The following is a 17,696-nucleotide window of genomic DNA, read 5'->3' as shown; positions in this document are numbered from 1 at the left end:
CGTGTTGTGATGCATTCAGTATCATTTTCATACGCTTTTTGAAAATGATGCTGAATGCATCTAAACACATGTTACAATAGATTTTAATAGTGGTATTTACTAAGTAAAACTTAAATTAAAAATATAAATCGTAATTTAAACCCTTGTTTTTTCACAAAATGTTTTTATAGGGAGATTCACAATTGTTAATAACTTCTGTAAACAGATTTTTTTATATAAAAAAAAACTGTTGAACGATAATTCGTAAATAAGGATAAAAATATGATTTTAAAGGTATGATAAGTTCTTGACTGTAAATTTGTAATTTTTACCCGCCTCCATGCTGTAATGGCTACCGCGTTTGGATATCACGCTGGAGGTTCCGGGTTCGTTTCGTGGGGGGATGGGGGTCAAAATAAATACAGATAAGTATTTTTCACTCAACTATTTATTTAATATTACCCTAGGCTAGTACCTGAAGTGTAAAACTGATCACTATACCTTCATATAATTAACGATCAACTTATAATTGCCCCAATGTTATGCAGTGCCCTGTGCACCATTGGGTGCAGATGACGGTTAAAAGAAAAATGTCTAAATAAATATTTAAAATTTGTTACCAAGTTCAATATCGATTCTCAAGTAACACTAAGTAAGTACTTATTTAAGTACCTACATTCGCTTCTCAAAATAAGCTTCGTATTCAATACTTACGATTGAAGAACGAATTTATAGCGGGTAGGTACTGAGGATAAATAAATTTTCGGGAAGTACCTACTCATGTGTCTATAAGTACGCACCGCACTTTAGTGGACAGGAAATGAGCTTTGTTTGAAATTAACGCCAAACTGCTCTCATTTTGGGATAGGAAACAACTATTTACAAATAGAAACATCCTCTCTGTCACTAATTGATGCTCTCGAATTGCGTCGGGCGTTCATAAAACGTTCGATAGCTGTAGTAACTCGGTGAAATGAGGAAGGCACATATCGTTAATTTGGTGCAACAATGACGTATTTACACTTTTTAAAACAAGTTAAATATGTCAAAATGTGCGGAAAGACTATTTACATCGGGAGAAACATTGACAGAACTGATTTTGTGGTGAAATGTTGCGAGATGGCGTGAGTGTCATTGTAGAATTGAGTAAAATTGCGCCATTTCTGATGCTATGTATCTCCTAATGGCATCTCCTGTAATATTTCTAAAAGTGTAATTACGCCATTGTTGCACCAAATGAGCGATATTACAAAGTGGGTTTTTACCATATTTTCTCAGACTACCATTCTCATTCACATTGATTATTCTAATACGAATATGGATGTGCAACTCCGAGTGACCTAACCATTGCTGCATTTCTTATTTTCCTACCGACTCTATACCTTCTCCATTTCCTTTCTCATGTACTAGCGACGTCCTACACCCTGAGCTCATTTACTTACGGCATCTGTATCCCATTAAATATTTTCCTCTTCTTTTTATAAAAATCTGGACGGCATGACTGATCACCTTGCCTTCATATAATAAAAGATCAAGCCAAACTGCGTCTATTTGAAACGGTGCTCTATGCACTATTAGGTTGGGATAGAGGTCTGAAAATTACTCCCTATAATTTACTTCACATTTACAAACTATTTCTACATAATCTCCCAAATATATATATATATATATATATATATATATATATATATATATATATATATATATATATATATATATATATATATATATATATATATATATATATATATATATATATATATATATATATATATATATATATATATATATATATATATATATATATATATATATATATATATATATATATATATATATATATATATATATATATATATATATAAAACGCCGCGCTTCTGAGTACTTACTTTGAGTAGGAGGTAGAAATCATTCTTGAGAAAATAGTAAGTAGGTGCCTACAAAATTATATTTGGTTTTGTGAAATGTCTGAGGGATTCATTCGATAATTCGCGGGCCTACACAATTTCATGGCATTACTCAATAATTTTGACTCCCCAACACGTTTCAAAATAATACGTACCTAACATACAAACGTAAGGCAATATATTCAAAATTACTTGTTTATTGACATGCCGAGATCTTGCACAAGATTGACATAAAAATTATCACTTGAACAAATAAGCGCTGTCAACTTTATTATGGCTAATTTTGTTTCAAAAATTTATACGATACACCAATTTCATGATATACGCAGTTGAAAAATGAGTAATTAAAATGTTACTTTGTTTTAAAATCACTATAAATATTTTATTATAACTTAATTATAATGTCTACCGGTTTCGAAGCTAACCGCTTCTTTATCAAGACTGATTAATACTAATCAGTATTAATCAGTCTTGATAAAGAAACGGTTAGTTTCGAAACCGGTAGACGTTATTATTAAGTTATAGTAAAATATTTATAGTGATTTTAAAACTAAGTTAAATTTTAGGAAAAAAAAGTTAGTGCTTCAAATATAAATTATAAAAAATGTGTGTAAAGTTTTTCTCAGTTAAAAATAATCATATTACTAAGGCTGTTAGAAAATATCATATTTTTGTGATTTTACTTATATGTGGACAAAAATATTTGATAAAAAAAAATCATGTAAAATTGCAGCATCACAGACTAATCAAAAGTAGGGACTCGTATCTTCTGTGAGTGTTATGTCAGGTTCACCTGACGTCGACTGTCACTTGAGAGTAATTGTCCTTGTCTTAGGCAGCTCCAAACAGCGCCTCGACGGTTCAGATCTTAAGGACTCATAAAATAAATTTATATATTTGAATTAATTATTTTTATGATAAGATAAAGAGCCCAATTGAAAACATTGGGATAAAAACCACACATGTCATAAAATCCGTTATTTACAGGAGACAGTAAAAACCTTATATATTTTTTAATATTTTCCATAGTGCAGCATATTTTTCACACCTGGTTTGAGTTAAAACGAATTTTTCTAAAATATTTATTTTTCACAGTTATGATGTTGAGTGTTTTTATACAGTGTGTAATTATAGCTAAGGTCCGCCTCCGTAGTGTAATGATTAGCGCGTTTAGCTTCAGTGCTGGAGGCCCTGGGTGCGATTTCCAGGTGGAATCAAAATAAATATTATTAATTTTTAACTGTAATAATTATTTAATATCAATCTTTGGTACCTAGAGCGCAAGATTGATCACCGATAATTTGAAAATGTCGGTCGATTTATACTCAAAACGTGACTCGGTAAATTACAGAAATAAATGTACCTACTACGCATACACCATACACTGCACACTATACATTAAGTTTACGTGTAAATAGCAGGTGGCAGGTGGTTGAGGACAGGAAAATTATCGGTCTGTTGATGTTAAATAGACGAGAAAACCTGTTCTCGTATGTCTGTTATTGTACTATTAAAACAATGAATCCACCTGTGTAGTAATTTAGTATAGGTATAAAGCAAAAAGCACGATTCTAAAACTCTTATTAAACAATTACTTTTTGTTATATCGAATAAGAAGATTTAAGAAATTACAGCAAGGGGTTTACCTTGTCGGTACTTACTAACATACATAGTATGACTAAATGTTTTTGAAAAATAGTATCAATCAAATTTATTTAACATTTTTAGGACAACTGTACCGCTAACGAAAAAAAACTAAATTTTTGCACGTATTTTTTAATGTGGCTTTTTAAAGAGGCTTATCTGCAGGTAGGATAGGGAAGGAAATTTGAAAAATACATCACAAATACCCAGAAAAATTGAAAATAATCTATCTTGAATTTATTTTGCAATACACGGGATTAGAACCCGAGACGCCAGTTTCTAACCAGTTTCGTCTAACCAACATTTTTCACAAAAGTACATATATAAATAGATTATACTAAATAATGGGCAAAAAAGTATCTACAAATCTAACGATTTACACTGCACGCCGAATTTATATATGTAAGTATACGAATATAATGAAAATAACAAATTTTTGAATAAAATTACAATATTTGTGAAATATTTTAGCTGTTAAAAACTCGACTTTTAGAAATAAGTATACTGAGGAGAAACTGCGACTAATCATTTGTAACTGGGACTCACTCCACTTTTACTACTAACAAAATATTGCGATAGTTTTTAAAGAGATAACCCAAATTATAAAATGAGAAATTCTCACCCGATTGTTTTATATTGATGATATTATTTATTTACTCAATTATAATTCTAAATGAATATTTAAAGAAAAATTATTACGTTTTCATTTCTATAATTTGTAAGTATCAAATGGATGAATTTTTTTATTGATTCGACATCATGACCAAAGAATAAGAGAATCTTATTCATATAATTTTGAGTGTGCTCAAATCTTCGTTCACAAAACTGGGTTTCTCCACTTAGGAGTTATCAATATATTGACATCTCAACATATATGAAGAAGAATATGTAAATCTGGGTATTTACAGGGCTTACGACCTTTTATAGGCTTGTTTAAGTGATCACTTTATACACGTGTAACATTCACCATTAAACTTAAGATTGACAACCAAACTACTCAACATTTTGAACTCCTAAATATATCGTATAATTGATGCGTTCTTTCATATGTGAGTTCTCGGCAGCATCTATGGTCAATTAAAGTATGTTTTTTATTCAAATATTTGAGTAAGCTAAAGGGCCACTTAGGCCTTCGAAAAAATATCAAATTAACATATTTAAGTAGGTACATAATAAAAAGACAAAATAAAATATAATAAGTTTTTTTAAACGCGCTGAACTCGTCCTATAATTATACTAGTGTACATTTTTTTAATAATTATGGATAATTTTGACCATGAAAATGTCTGTTATCGTTATTATATCATCGTCGATTAAATACACCCAATAAACAAGCAAAACCTGTTTTAAGTACATATTTAATGTAAAAAAATGTAAACATGTATTTAAATGAATAATTAAACTTTAAAACACTTATGTAGTTTCCCATTTTGTAGCTTAACTTTATTTCATATCACTATATATCTTAAAATCGGTGAAAATTATAATTAGGTTATAATAAGATATAGACATTTTAAAGGGTTGCTTTTTAAATTTTGTTACGTTAATTTGTATTTTTATATTGTATTTTTTTTTCAAATTGTTGGAGTGTTACGATCCAGTGTAAACGTTTTATTGCATTCATGTTTTATATTTTTTTTTACATTTTCTACTTATATATGGTAACTGATATTTATAAGAAAAAATTATATTTATAAAAAAAAAACTTCCGGCAGAACAACATAGGAGGTTTGAGGAAATTAATTTCGAAATATTGCAAGAGTCATTTGTCAATTATAATGCTATACTAATTTTAATCAGTTAACTTTGAAGTACAAATAAGATTAAACAATATTTCCACTGTACTGTTAATTTTTTTTTATAAAGTGACACTTGCCGAGACACCCCCAGTTAAAATTACAAGATTATACTTCGATAAGACTTCAAGTGCAGTAACATGACGTTTGAATGTCTAAAATGAATGTTTATATTTGTCTGAAAAAAGTAACTACAAAAATATATTGTTTACATGGCTGGCCTTGGTAAGTAATAATATAATAATAATAAATTTGGATAACTTATATAGCGCCATTTTCGTAAAAAAATACCTCAAGGGCGCTTCACGGTGAAGTAGTATTAATTGTAGGTCCTGATTCATACAAAACTGTACCTATACAAGGTTGTTCATATACGAGCAACACGGAAGAAACTTCCATCGAAAACGTTTGTAAATCAACCCAAAATTGTACAGCTCGATGTACAATTCCGTCTTTTTTTTCGAATCAATAAACTTATCGTGTTGTTATTATTATGTATAATATCGGTGTACAGTACCTGTAATCGTGTTGAACCATCGCCTTGTCACGCAATATCCATTTTCCGTTTCCTTTTCCGAGTTCATGATTGCAAAGTAAAGTAAAGAATTTACACGCGAAACATGAATAATTTCCCCGGCTCAGTGAAATCCGATCGCCGCACTCGAAGCAACGGGTAGAAGTCAATGAGGAAATTTCGCTGTATTTTCAACTCTGACCCATTTTCCCGCCTAAAACAATAACACAGACAAAAACACAGCTGGGCCCCATTTGATTTTCGAACGCGGTCGTAAAACAATAACCGGGTAGGTACCGCGTCAAAGAGCGCGAATGGAATGATTAACCGCTGAAGCTGGTGGCCGCGCGGGCGCCTAATGTTTAACCTTTTGTTGGCTATTTACCCGCTTGTTCGTCTAATTTTACACGCGTCTTCTTCCGGGCGCATACGCGAGTGCAGCGGTGCACCCGATCTCGGATCATTAGCTTCGAAGCGGACCAAACCGGAGGGCGGGCTGACACACACTGATCAAAGTACCTATATAATGTGAGCTACCACTCCTTTCATAGTAAATGCTAAAATACACAGAACATGCCTTCTCAGGTGATTTACGAAATATCTCGCAAAGTCGTTATCTTCGAAGATAACGATTCCACGTAATATTTTTTATAGCAACGAATTTCTTCACGATTTGTTGAAAAAACAAATTAGTCACATTAAAATGGGAGTACAACCTGACGCTAATAGAAAAACATATTTATGTTTAACTTTTACGATGTATTTTCTTTTTGAAAATAAACAAATAAAGAGATGGATTAAAATAACAACTACATTTATAATTTTGACTTGAAAGCGGCCGGGTCAGGAGGAAAAAATTAAGAAAGCTGTGTTGAGATGGTTTGGATATGTAGAACGAATGAGTGAGGAAAGAACGGTAAAACAAATTTATGAGGCGAATGTAATCGGAAAAAGGAGCAGAGGAAAACCGAGAAAAACTTGGCACGATCAGGTATGCTAAATACTTGAAAACGGTCAGGTAAGGAGTCGAAACAATCGTCGGGTATGTATGAGGAGATGCATGAACGTGGAAGAGGCGAAGAATGTTTGCAAAGACAGAGTTGTGTGGCGTTCTATTCCCTCTGCCTACCCCTGCGGGAAAGCGGCGTGATAGTAAGTTATTTTATTTGACCAGTGACCGGATTTTATCGTTACCGACATCGTCAGACTGGTATTAATTTAACTAGTTTAATGATGTCGGTAACGGCGAAACCTGGTCACTGGTCAAATAAAACATATGTGAAAAAAACATATAGTTGTTACTTTATTATGTCAGTTTATTTAAAAAAAAAGAAAATACATTGTAGTCAAACATAAATATTTCTATTAGCGTGTATTGCATCAGGCTGTAGTTCCGTTTTAATGTGTTGGACTTCGAGCTTGAGTTCCGCGATTTGATTCCTACCTTTGGCTTGTTTTTCATTTAAAAATACAAGCCGCTGAGGTTTTCTCGCGTGACTTTAGTTAAAATATTTTTGAAAAAAATCGTTCATGAAATTCGAGACAGTTATTTTAAAAGAGAACGTATAGGTAAGAAAGCGTTATCTAAACGGTTAATATTATTGTATATACATCCGTCATGCTTGATATTAAAAAAAAATTCCGATCATACAATCGTAAAGCAAAATTCAATAACATTTTGATCAACGAAAAATGGTATTAATTCAGTATGCCATTATTAAAGAAAACTATATAATATTATGGGTCATTAAAGGTATATTTTTTTATCGGCACAGATAAATAAGTGATTTGCACGTTATTGGTTAAACGTCAATCCACCATTGCTATGCATACCAAATAGTTTATAGGTGGGTACGAATACATTATGTTATTACTTATTACACATTGGTATTTCGCGATATTCTTCTTCTCAATTAACCAGTGACGGCCAGCGTTTCGTTTATTAAAAAAAGATAGTTAAAATTTTACTTTTTTTTTTCAATGTTACTATGAAGTATGTATGTATGTATTTTGAGAAGATCGTAATATATCCTTTACAAATTCAAATAGTTAAAAAAAAACTTATTTATTTTATGTTATACAAACCAAATATGACGCATTACAAATTGGACGTTATATTGTGTTTTATAAAAAAAGTTTGAAATTTAAAAAATACATATATTCATATTCATGCTACGGGGTTTTCCCATGTATCGCGGTAGAACGGATTTCCGGCACCTTTTTTCTCTGTTAATTTTTTTTTTAAATTTTCAATCAATTAGTCGAAACAATGTTTGCGCTTACGTAATTACAATCTATATTTACACAATTCCTCAAAATAATAATTTAATACATTAACCCCCTATAATGTTCCCTCAGATAAGGCGGTATCTATCTCAGCGTTATAGGGAGGTTTAATGTAGATGCCTTAAGCCTCTAGATCTGGAGATACACAAACATGTTCCATAATAACACTCGCATGCGCATCGCTCCGTTCTCTATTATCTAATTATCTGAATCTAGGTTCACAGGAAGTGTTGTCTTCATTCAATGAGCGAAAAGTTTCGGTCACAGACGGAATATTTTTAATGGCCTACTGGCATATAAGTCGGTCAGTGATCAACTTTTTGGTCTAACATTTGTGGTTGGACAGGTACCTACAATTATTTTAAATGATACAATGTGAATATCGATAGCATCTAATTAATCTGACTGACTGAAGTGAAAGAGACGCAGACGATAATCTATATAAATCAAAATATAAATGTTAGTTTATTCAAAATCTTAAATCTTTAAATTTGTTCTTTTCACAACATTTTTGAGTGAGTCAAAATCAGGTATGTTAGATACTTGAAAGCGGTTGAGTCAGGAGTCGTAATAATTGGCGAGTATGTATGAGCAGATTGTGATTATTAGCTCCCTTATTTTGTACCAAATTTGAATTTTTTTCTCATCAAGTTACGTATTTTTTTATTACTTGTACCCATTTTTTTATTTTTTCATTCTTTATATTATATATCGTATATTATTATTTTCTATGTAATATTCTTATATTTTTTGTAAAAGACAGTAACGGCGTAAATAAATAAATAAAAAATAAAGAGGAGAAGAATTTTCGCAAAGACAGAGTGGTGTAGCGTTCTATTCTCTCTGCCTACCCCTGCGGAGAGGCAGTGTCAATAAGAATTTAATTTGAAAAAAAGTTCTAAACAAGTAATGTAAATTGAAACCTTATTTTTTAAAATTATTTTATCGTTTATGATAAATTAATGTTAACTAATTCAGAACATACTTGGCAAAATTAACTATTATAGGAATCGACTTGCCTTTTATAGTGAAAATCCTTATGTGCAATGTACGAGTGCAAACCTTGACTAGGTCCAAAATGTAGTCGTTTATGGTTCTCATTTCAATTTATATGTCAAGTAATCATGGCAGTGTTGGATTTTAATGCTTAAAAAAAGTTTACTTAAAGGCAAAAGTAGACCAACGCCATATACGTTAAATTAAGACTTGAGTATTAAAAAAAACATTTAATAAAATAAGATTCCAATAAGATTCTAAACTTATTTTAAAAATGAGGTAGACGGATAATGTCATAAGTATAAAATACTTCATTGATCAAATACAGGTTGTTTGTTTACGATAATTTTTCTCCTTGACTTTCACAAGTTTTTGGAAGTATGTAGGTTTTTATATTATTTTTTGGCATCTGAACGAAGTTGAATAAGATTTTGGATTTTTAGCATTTACAGGTCTTACGACCGACATAGGCTGGTTTATGTGATCACTTTACACACGCGTAACATTCAACAATTCTACCCATGATTGACAGCCACACTACTGAAATTCTTGGAACTTCTATATATATATATATTTTTCTAATTCAATACATATTGCTTGAATTGACTAGAATTTCACTAGAGATATCTATGGTGCGATTAAAGAAGCTTTTTATTGAGCAGAAACTCTTTAATTTGTATGTGAGGTCCGAATTCCTGGATTATATTTACATACATGAGAAACGCTAGAAAACACCCTTTTTTATTTTATATTTTAGCTTGTAATTTGATCAGTTAATTTATTTACAACATCTTGAGTGTGTCCAAAGACTTGTTCACAAATCTGGATTATCTCCAATTAGGAATTATTTTTTTATATTATTTTTTGACATCTCAAAAAATGATATAAACAATAACTCAATTGGAGATAATCCAGATTTGTGAATGAGTATTTGCACATTATTTAAAAAAAAATTAAACATTTGTTATGAACCACTTAATGAGATTTATTTCATTAAACACAACTAGCTTGGAAAACTAACAGATGTTTTCATCTACAGGAGAAAAGTAATGTTTTACTTTTTACCTGTAGATGAAAATATCTGTTAGTTTTCGAAACTAGTTGTGTTTAAAGAAATAAAACTCATTAAGTGGTTTATTACAAGTGTTAAATTAAAAAAAAAATCAAACTGTCATTGCACAAGGTTAATGCCGAATCAATAAATAATATGAGTATTTGGACACACTCAAAATGTTGTAAATGGTTTACCAACATGAACTTGAAATATACCGGGTAGCTATCTGGACAATACCGTTAAGTGTGTGCCGCGGCACACTGGTGTACCGTGGTGATTAGTTGGTGTGCCGCGAAAAAAAAACTATTTTTTCGAAGATAACATCCTTTTAAACAATTGCTCCAAATTTTAATTGCCTGCGCTCAGTTAAACAGGCTCACATTTCGCATTAAACATGATATTTTATAAATATTTTCTCTTTATATTAATTTTTCTAAACTTTGTTTTTTCTTTGGTGTGCCTCGGAAAAAAATATATTTTTTCGAAGATAACATCCTTATAAACAATTGCTCCAAATTTTAATCGCCTGCGCTCAGTTAAACAGGCTCACATTTCGTATTAAACATGATATTTTATATATGTTTTCTCTTTATATTAATTTTTGTAAACTTTGTTTTTTCTTTGGTGTGCCTCGGAAAAAAATATATTTTTTCGAAGATAACATCCTTATAAACAATTGCTCCAAATTTTAATCGCCTGCGCTCAGTTAAACAGGCTCACATTTCGCATTAAACATGATATTTTATAAATATTTTCTCTTTATATTAATTTTTCTAAACTTTGTTTTTTCTTTGGTGTGCCTCGGAAAAAAAACTATTTTTTCGAAGATAACATCCTTATAAACAATTGCTCCAAATTTTAATCGCCTGCGCTCAGTTAAACAGGCTGACATTTCGCATTAAACATGATATTTTATATATGTTTTCTCTTTATATTAATTTTTGTAAACTTTGTTTTTTCTTTGGTGTGCCTCGGAAAAAAATCTATTTTTTCGAAGATAACACCCTTATAAACAATTGCTTCAAATTTTAATCGCCTGCGCTCAGTTAAACAGGCTCACATTTCGTATTAAACATGATATTTTATATAGGTTTTCTCTTTCTATTAACTTTTCTGAACTTTGTTTTTTCTTTGGTGTGCTTCAAAAATTTCTTGATATGGCAGAAAAAGTGAAAACCCTGAACAGAAAAAGTTTGCGGAACACTGATCTAGACTATACGTCTGTAGGCAAATAGGTAAAAGGATTAGTGTGAGAAAGTGTAACTGAAAGGCAATCGGTTGTGCTCTGTTAAGGTAGAAAATCATTAACACCTTTAAACAAATATGCACAGTGAACCGGTAGCTTTTCCTTTCTTTCACAAAGTACCACACGGCTATTAGCGAGTAGGTACTTGCCTACATTCAGTCCTAATACCTTTTTTCTGTAGCTTTCTAGATACGCACGGACAAGCTAGAGGTTTTTTTTCATTTCTTTTTTCTGAAGCGCCATTTTCTAACGGCTTTTTCAAGATCTTGAACCTTTTAGCTAGGAGAAACCATTCAGTTGCTGAAAGATTGCTTGTAAATATTCTAAAAGTACCTACTCGTATTATGAACAAAATGATTTTTTTTTTGTTATTTAAGGCACAATGACTTTTTTGAGATCCCTTTCAGTTAAATAAACTATTCTTTTGCTTATAAATTGATGCCAAGTATTTTTCTTTTATTTTTGAAGTAACTTCTTTTATTATGAACGAATAAGTGATTTTTTTTTCATTAATATAAGGGATTATCAACATGTTGAGTGTGACCAAATATTTTTACACAAATCTGGATTATCTCTATTTATAAGAGTTATCTTTCATATTTTTTGACATCTCAACATAGATGAAGAATAATATTTCTTTCATCTCACCAATAGATTTCTCTTGTGAAATTCTAGTGATTCAAGCACTGTGTTTCGAAATCGAACCATACATATAGAAGTTCCAAGAATTTGAGTAGTGTGGTTGTCAATCATGGGTAGAATTGGTGACTGTTACACGAGTGTAAAGTGATCACTTAATCCAACCTTTGCCGGCCGTAAGCTTTGTAAATCCCCAAACTTCTATATTCTTCTTCATTTATGTTGAAATGTAAATAAAACTCATATAATTGAAGATTGTACCACATTTGGGAACAAGTATTTGAACACAGTTAAAATTTTGTATATAATATATATATACATTTGTATGTTTAAATATATATTTGTTACATATGAACACTACATGGTGACGCATTTTTTACAACTGCACAATTTGACATATGAATAATCCCAATTGAAAAATATTCATACTATTATCAAAGGAATTACTCATATTACGTGCTGCATATATGAAAGGATCGTGTAGGTATAAAATTATTTTAAATTTAAGTTCACTGCATGATCCCGAGTATTATAAACTTTAATTTGAAGTTATGTAGTTATTTTATTCAGTCATATCGGGGACATAACACCGAGAGTGGGTGCATCTAATTTGATCAATTAACGTCATGGATCCAGGGACCGTCTGTCAAGAACCGAATACAACACATATGACAACACCATCTTATGTAGGTGATTTTCTGCATGATGTTCACCAAACTTTTCTCGTTTTAATATTTTGATATCATTTTTATTTCAATCATTTTCGTATGAGATCGAAGATTTGCTACATTTTTCGTAGGCTAAGTAAATTAATTAGAGTCTCATCGAGGATTTTTGGATGGAAATTACATTTATTATTTACTTATTATGTGCGGTTTATAGATCTTTGAGTGGATTTTTGTTTCTTCTAACTTTAAAAAGTTTTATGTTCTTAATTTTATCGGTAATGCTTGTCTCAGCTTTGCATTTTTTCCTTATTCCATTCGAACATCCATCGTGCATCGTTTTGCCACATATTCGACTGAGTGATCGCATTTCAACTGCATTCAGTCTACTTTCATCCTACTTCGAAAATGAAATTCCACCTTTCGTAAAGGGTTTACAAAAGTCAAATTTGATTTGGAGAATGGTGAATTTGCATTTATTTTTCTGGGATGTCAAAAAGTGAAAATAGCTTCCACGTGGAGAACACATATTTGTGAACAAGGATTTGGACACACACAATAAATAAATGTGAATAAAATAAATAAAGATAAAAGGATCTCTGCTAAATAAAAGCTTTCTCCAACCAAACCAAACTAAACCAACCATGGATGGCTCCAGTGAACGGTGAATTTGACAAAAATTGACATAACTCTCCAAGGAGGAACACCAGACAAGGACAAGCCTATTGGTCAACCTCGGGAAACGAATGTCAAAACTTGAGAGACTCGACCGTGAACCGTGACTCTTGTTACCATATAGCGTGAACTTGGTAAGGTTTTGTCAAGCATCTAGTTTCCTCCATTGTGCGAAACAATTCACTCACTAGCCTTAGTGTAACAACGGTATTGAAATAAATGCATTTAAAACTTAACACTCTGTCTCAAATGACAAAAACCTTTAGTTGGACTTTAGAAATCTCAGAGCAGAGCACAAACAAAGCATATAAGAAAGAGTTGCAACATTTTGAGTGTGTTAAAATAGTTGTTCACAAATCTTGATTATCTCCAAATATGAGTTATTTTTTATTTATTGTAACTGCAGACAGTTGGTCGAATTCCATATTGAATTGTTGGGTAATATATCCAAAATAAAACAAGGTTTGTTGGATTGAATTCTACATTTATTTATGTATATGTTAATACGTGACGCGTTTCGTCTTCCTAGGAGATTATCAAACAATCAAAGTGTTTGAGTGTTTATAATGTCCTAAGAAGACGAAACGCGTCACGTATTAACATATGCAAAAATAAATGTAGAATTCAATCCAACAAACCTTGTTTTATTTTGGATATATTACCCAACAAGTTATTTTTAACATTATTTTTGTCATCTCTACATAGATAAACCTTGTTGAGATGTCAAAAAATAATGTTAAACATAATTCCTAATTGGTGATAATCCAGATATGTGAACAAGTATTTGGCCACACTTAAAATGTTGTAAATAAATAAACTGGTAAAATCATGGGCAAAATAAATTTAAAACCACGTTTTTAGGCGTTTCTCGGGTATGTGAATATATTCTAGGATTCGGACCTCACACACAAATGGAAAGAGTCAATGCTTAATAAAAGCTTTCCTCATCCCATCATTTATGGCTTTTGTGAACTCGCGCATACTGTGTTGCCAGTTTGATCAATATATCTAGATGTTTAATTTTTTTTAGTATTGTGGTTGTCAATCATGTGAAATGGTGAATGTAACGCGTGTGTAAAGTGATCACTTAATCAGCCTATTACAGTCGTAAGCCCTGTAAATGCCCAGACTTCCATATTTTTCTTCATCTATGAATGTCAAAAAAATGTAAGAGAGAGTTAATTTATTATTATTGTATTGATCATTTCAAAAAAGGTCTGCTGCTAGACAGTCCTTCTAATGTGCAGTTGGATTTAATTTTTACTTGATAATAAGAGTTGTATTTACCAAGTAAAACTTTAATAAAAATGCAAAGATATTACCACAAAGTGACTGCCGAATCAAGTAATAAAAGAACTCTACCCATTGAGCTCTCTTTTGTATGCAGGTGCTTGAAAATCGCGATAATAATTAAAATTAATAAATTGTTTTTTTTTAAACCCTTATCTGCACCCCAATGGTGCATAGGGCACTGCCTCATATAAACGCAGTGTTATCTTGATCGTTTACACATGAAGGAAAGGTGATCAGCCCTCCGCTTCAGATACCAGTCCAGGGTAATATTGAATAAATATGACAGTGAAAAAATCACTTATATTTATTTTACCCCCCTTGGGAATCGAACCCGGGACCTCCAGAACGGTAGCCGAGCGTGCTGACCATTACACTACGGAGGCGGACTTATAATAACTTGATTACATTGACTAATCTTATCATTTAATACTTAGTTTTGGAGCAAATTTTCCACCGATAGATTGTAAACATAAAAGTAAAATCTAACGAATACAGGATTTTTAATGCAAAACATAATATTGTTATTATGTGTATGATGAAATAAATAAACAATAAATACGATTAAAACAGCAACTAAATATTCAGGCTTGTAATTTTTTTTTTAGTTGTTATATTATCATTCTATAAAATTCAGTTCCATACATAAATGTGAGTAAAAAAAACTTATGCCCAATGAACTACAATTAATTGTCATCAATCGTTGATTTTTTTCTGGATAGATTTATTAAAGTAGAACATTGATTCTGAACGACTATTGTGATTGTGACCAACAATATTTATCACAATTTAAAACCCGTATCTTTATGTGCAGTTATAATTGACAGTAGAAAACATTAATTTTATGGTTTAAAGATAGGGGTAATTTAAAGTGTCAACATTCATTAAAAATAAAAAGCGTTTACATTTTCGGCTTATTTTAAACAGAATCGTAATATGCAAAGTAATTAGTATTGAATTTACTAATGGACAAGTATGCCTTTATTTTATTAAATAAAAATATTTTATAACTTAAAAACACACAAAGTTATAAAATTATTATATAACACATGTATTTAACTCAATAAAATATAACGTCAACCGGTTTCGAAGGAAACAGCTTGTTTTTCTATAATAATTAATACCAGTAGTATTTACTTATATAAGATATAGAAAAGTGACTTAGTAAAACAAAGTTAGTTTTTAAGTTATAAAATGGCAAATCACAAATGTTTCAAATATTATTATAACATTAAAGTAAATCCTATATTTAAATACATCCAGTTTAAATAATTACAAAACATTACGTTTTAATCGAAATTGATCTGCAATGAAGTATTTATAGCCATAAAATCGATAAGACTATTTTGCAGTCTAGCATGAGCTAAGTTAAATTCTTAGAATTCGCGATTCAGATGGAAGAAAAGCTAAGTAAAATATCTTTTAATGGTAGATAGTTTATTAATTCCGTTTCCAAGGGTTTTATAGAAAACAAACACGAAAATATCTTCGATAAAGGTGAAACATGAATTCTTAAGAAGGAAAATGAATTTTCCAAGAATAACGTCAATATTTTATTCGTGATTCGACGAACATAAGCTGGCCGTATTTTCTGAATAAATTATGAATATTTTTCTGTTACAATATGAACGCATAAGTAATACACGATATAAAGTAGTTTTCCCTTAATAACGCTTTCGAGCAAATATTGACTTAGTCAATAGATAAAAAATTATCGCTTTACCTCTGATAAACAAAACAAATGTGGGATGCGTTTTCACGTACCTGACAATCGGAAAAACCTGCGTTATTTTTATTAAAATAATATTATTATCTTAGAAATATATATTTCACTTACCGATAGACATTTCAACAAACGTTAGACGTTCAACAAACACAAATCACCACAATTGATACAGAATGGACGACGAAGCGGAGAATTCTCGACGTCATCTATTAAAATATTAACTCATTGAGCTGTACTTGCACACGCACTGACTAATACGATAGACGATAAATTAATTATCGCTTTTAATAAATAATTACGAGACCTTTTGACAGGTAAGATGTATTTCCCGCCGAGAACACAGATCGTCGCTTGTTATTTTTCAAAAGATTCGCCTGTAAATGTCTCCGCTCGTATAAAATTGGAATCACACCCTCGCGCCAGCAAGATGTCTGATCGGCTGCACAGTGAAAAGGATCATTCCGACGAGTGAACTAACAGTTCGCGGCACTTAGTCAAATTATCCCGGAAATGACATCTAACTCGTAGGCCAACTTTTCTCCCTTTTGTTAGGTGTCGTTATATTACACGCCGGGGTTCGGGATACCAGATTTGGTGGTCCTGAGAGGGAGTCATCCCTCCCTTGCTTTGCTCGGGGAGGATCGATATTCGGTGGTTTGTTCCGCGTAACTTTGCAGAGCCGTTAAAACGCTACTTCGTACCCCGGAATAATTCACGCACGTTCAAACTTCGTTTCATCGAATAAAATTAATCTGAGTGCGAGGGGAATAAAGAAGCTACATGCTACGATGGGTGACGTCACTTGGTTAGATTGCTTTTTACAAAAAATAATATTATATATTATTGTATAAACTGCGAGCCTTTATAATAAACTTGATATATATGTATTGCTGTATTCCTTTATTTTACAATGATATAATTTATGTTTTTTTTTTATTATCATAAAAATATTTTATCACTTTATAGTTATTTTAAGTTTATATAATTTCTGCTTATAGTTTTCTTGTAACAAAAGAAGAAAAATAGTGCTCTCTATATATAGAAGGTATATATGTTAACAGAACAGTTGCTATGTTTTATGGACTTCAAAAACATATCTGCAGAGAGATTTGATATGACAAAATTAAAATTAATATTTGTTTTGAATCTTAAAGGTTTCTTTTTTCTTCAATATATGCATGTACCCCATTACAATTTGGTAAACGCAAAAAATATTATGAAACAATGCGCTGAACCTGAGGCTCCCAAACTTTTTGTTAGCAATTCCTTAGTAAGATCA

At 31.2% G+C, this 17,696-nt stretch overlaps 1 protein-coding gene across 2 annotated transcripts in view; it reads right to left on the bottom strand.

Annotated features, from left to right (window-relative positions):
- Positions 1–16,825, bottom strand: part of Septin4 (septin 4) — a 35,073-nt gene extending 18,248 nt beyond the window's left edge. The window contains exon 1 of one of the 2 annotated variants that reach the window (XM_088265226.1): positions 16,529–16,825. In XM_088265226.1, coding sequence (XP_088121352.1) covers positions 16,529–16,538 — 10 coding nt within the window. In that variant the 5' untranslated portion in view covers positions 16,539–16,825. Of the gene's footprint in view, positions 1–5,843; positions 6,349–16,528 lie in introns of those variants that run through there. The other variant, XM_088265225.1, reaches the window with a different exon arrangement.
- Positions 16,826–17,696: the final 871 nt, after the last annotated feature.

Source organism: Brachycentrus maculatus, unplaced genomic scaffold, assembly GCF_059751285.1.
Source record: "Brachycentrus maculatus isolate JH-2025_06_01 unplaced genomic scaffold, ASM5975128v1 h1tg000244l, whole genome shotgun sequence".
In the NCBI taxonomy this organism is placed as follows: Eukaryota; Metazoa; Arthropoda; class Insecta; order Trichoptera; family Brachycentridae; genus Brachycentrus; species Brachycentrus maculatus.
This window is presented reverse-complemented; position numbering and strand designations above follow the sequence as displayed.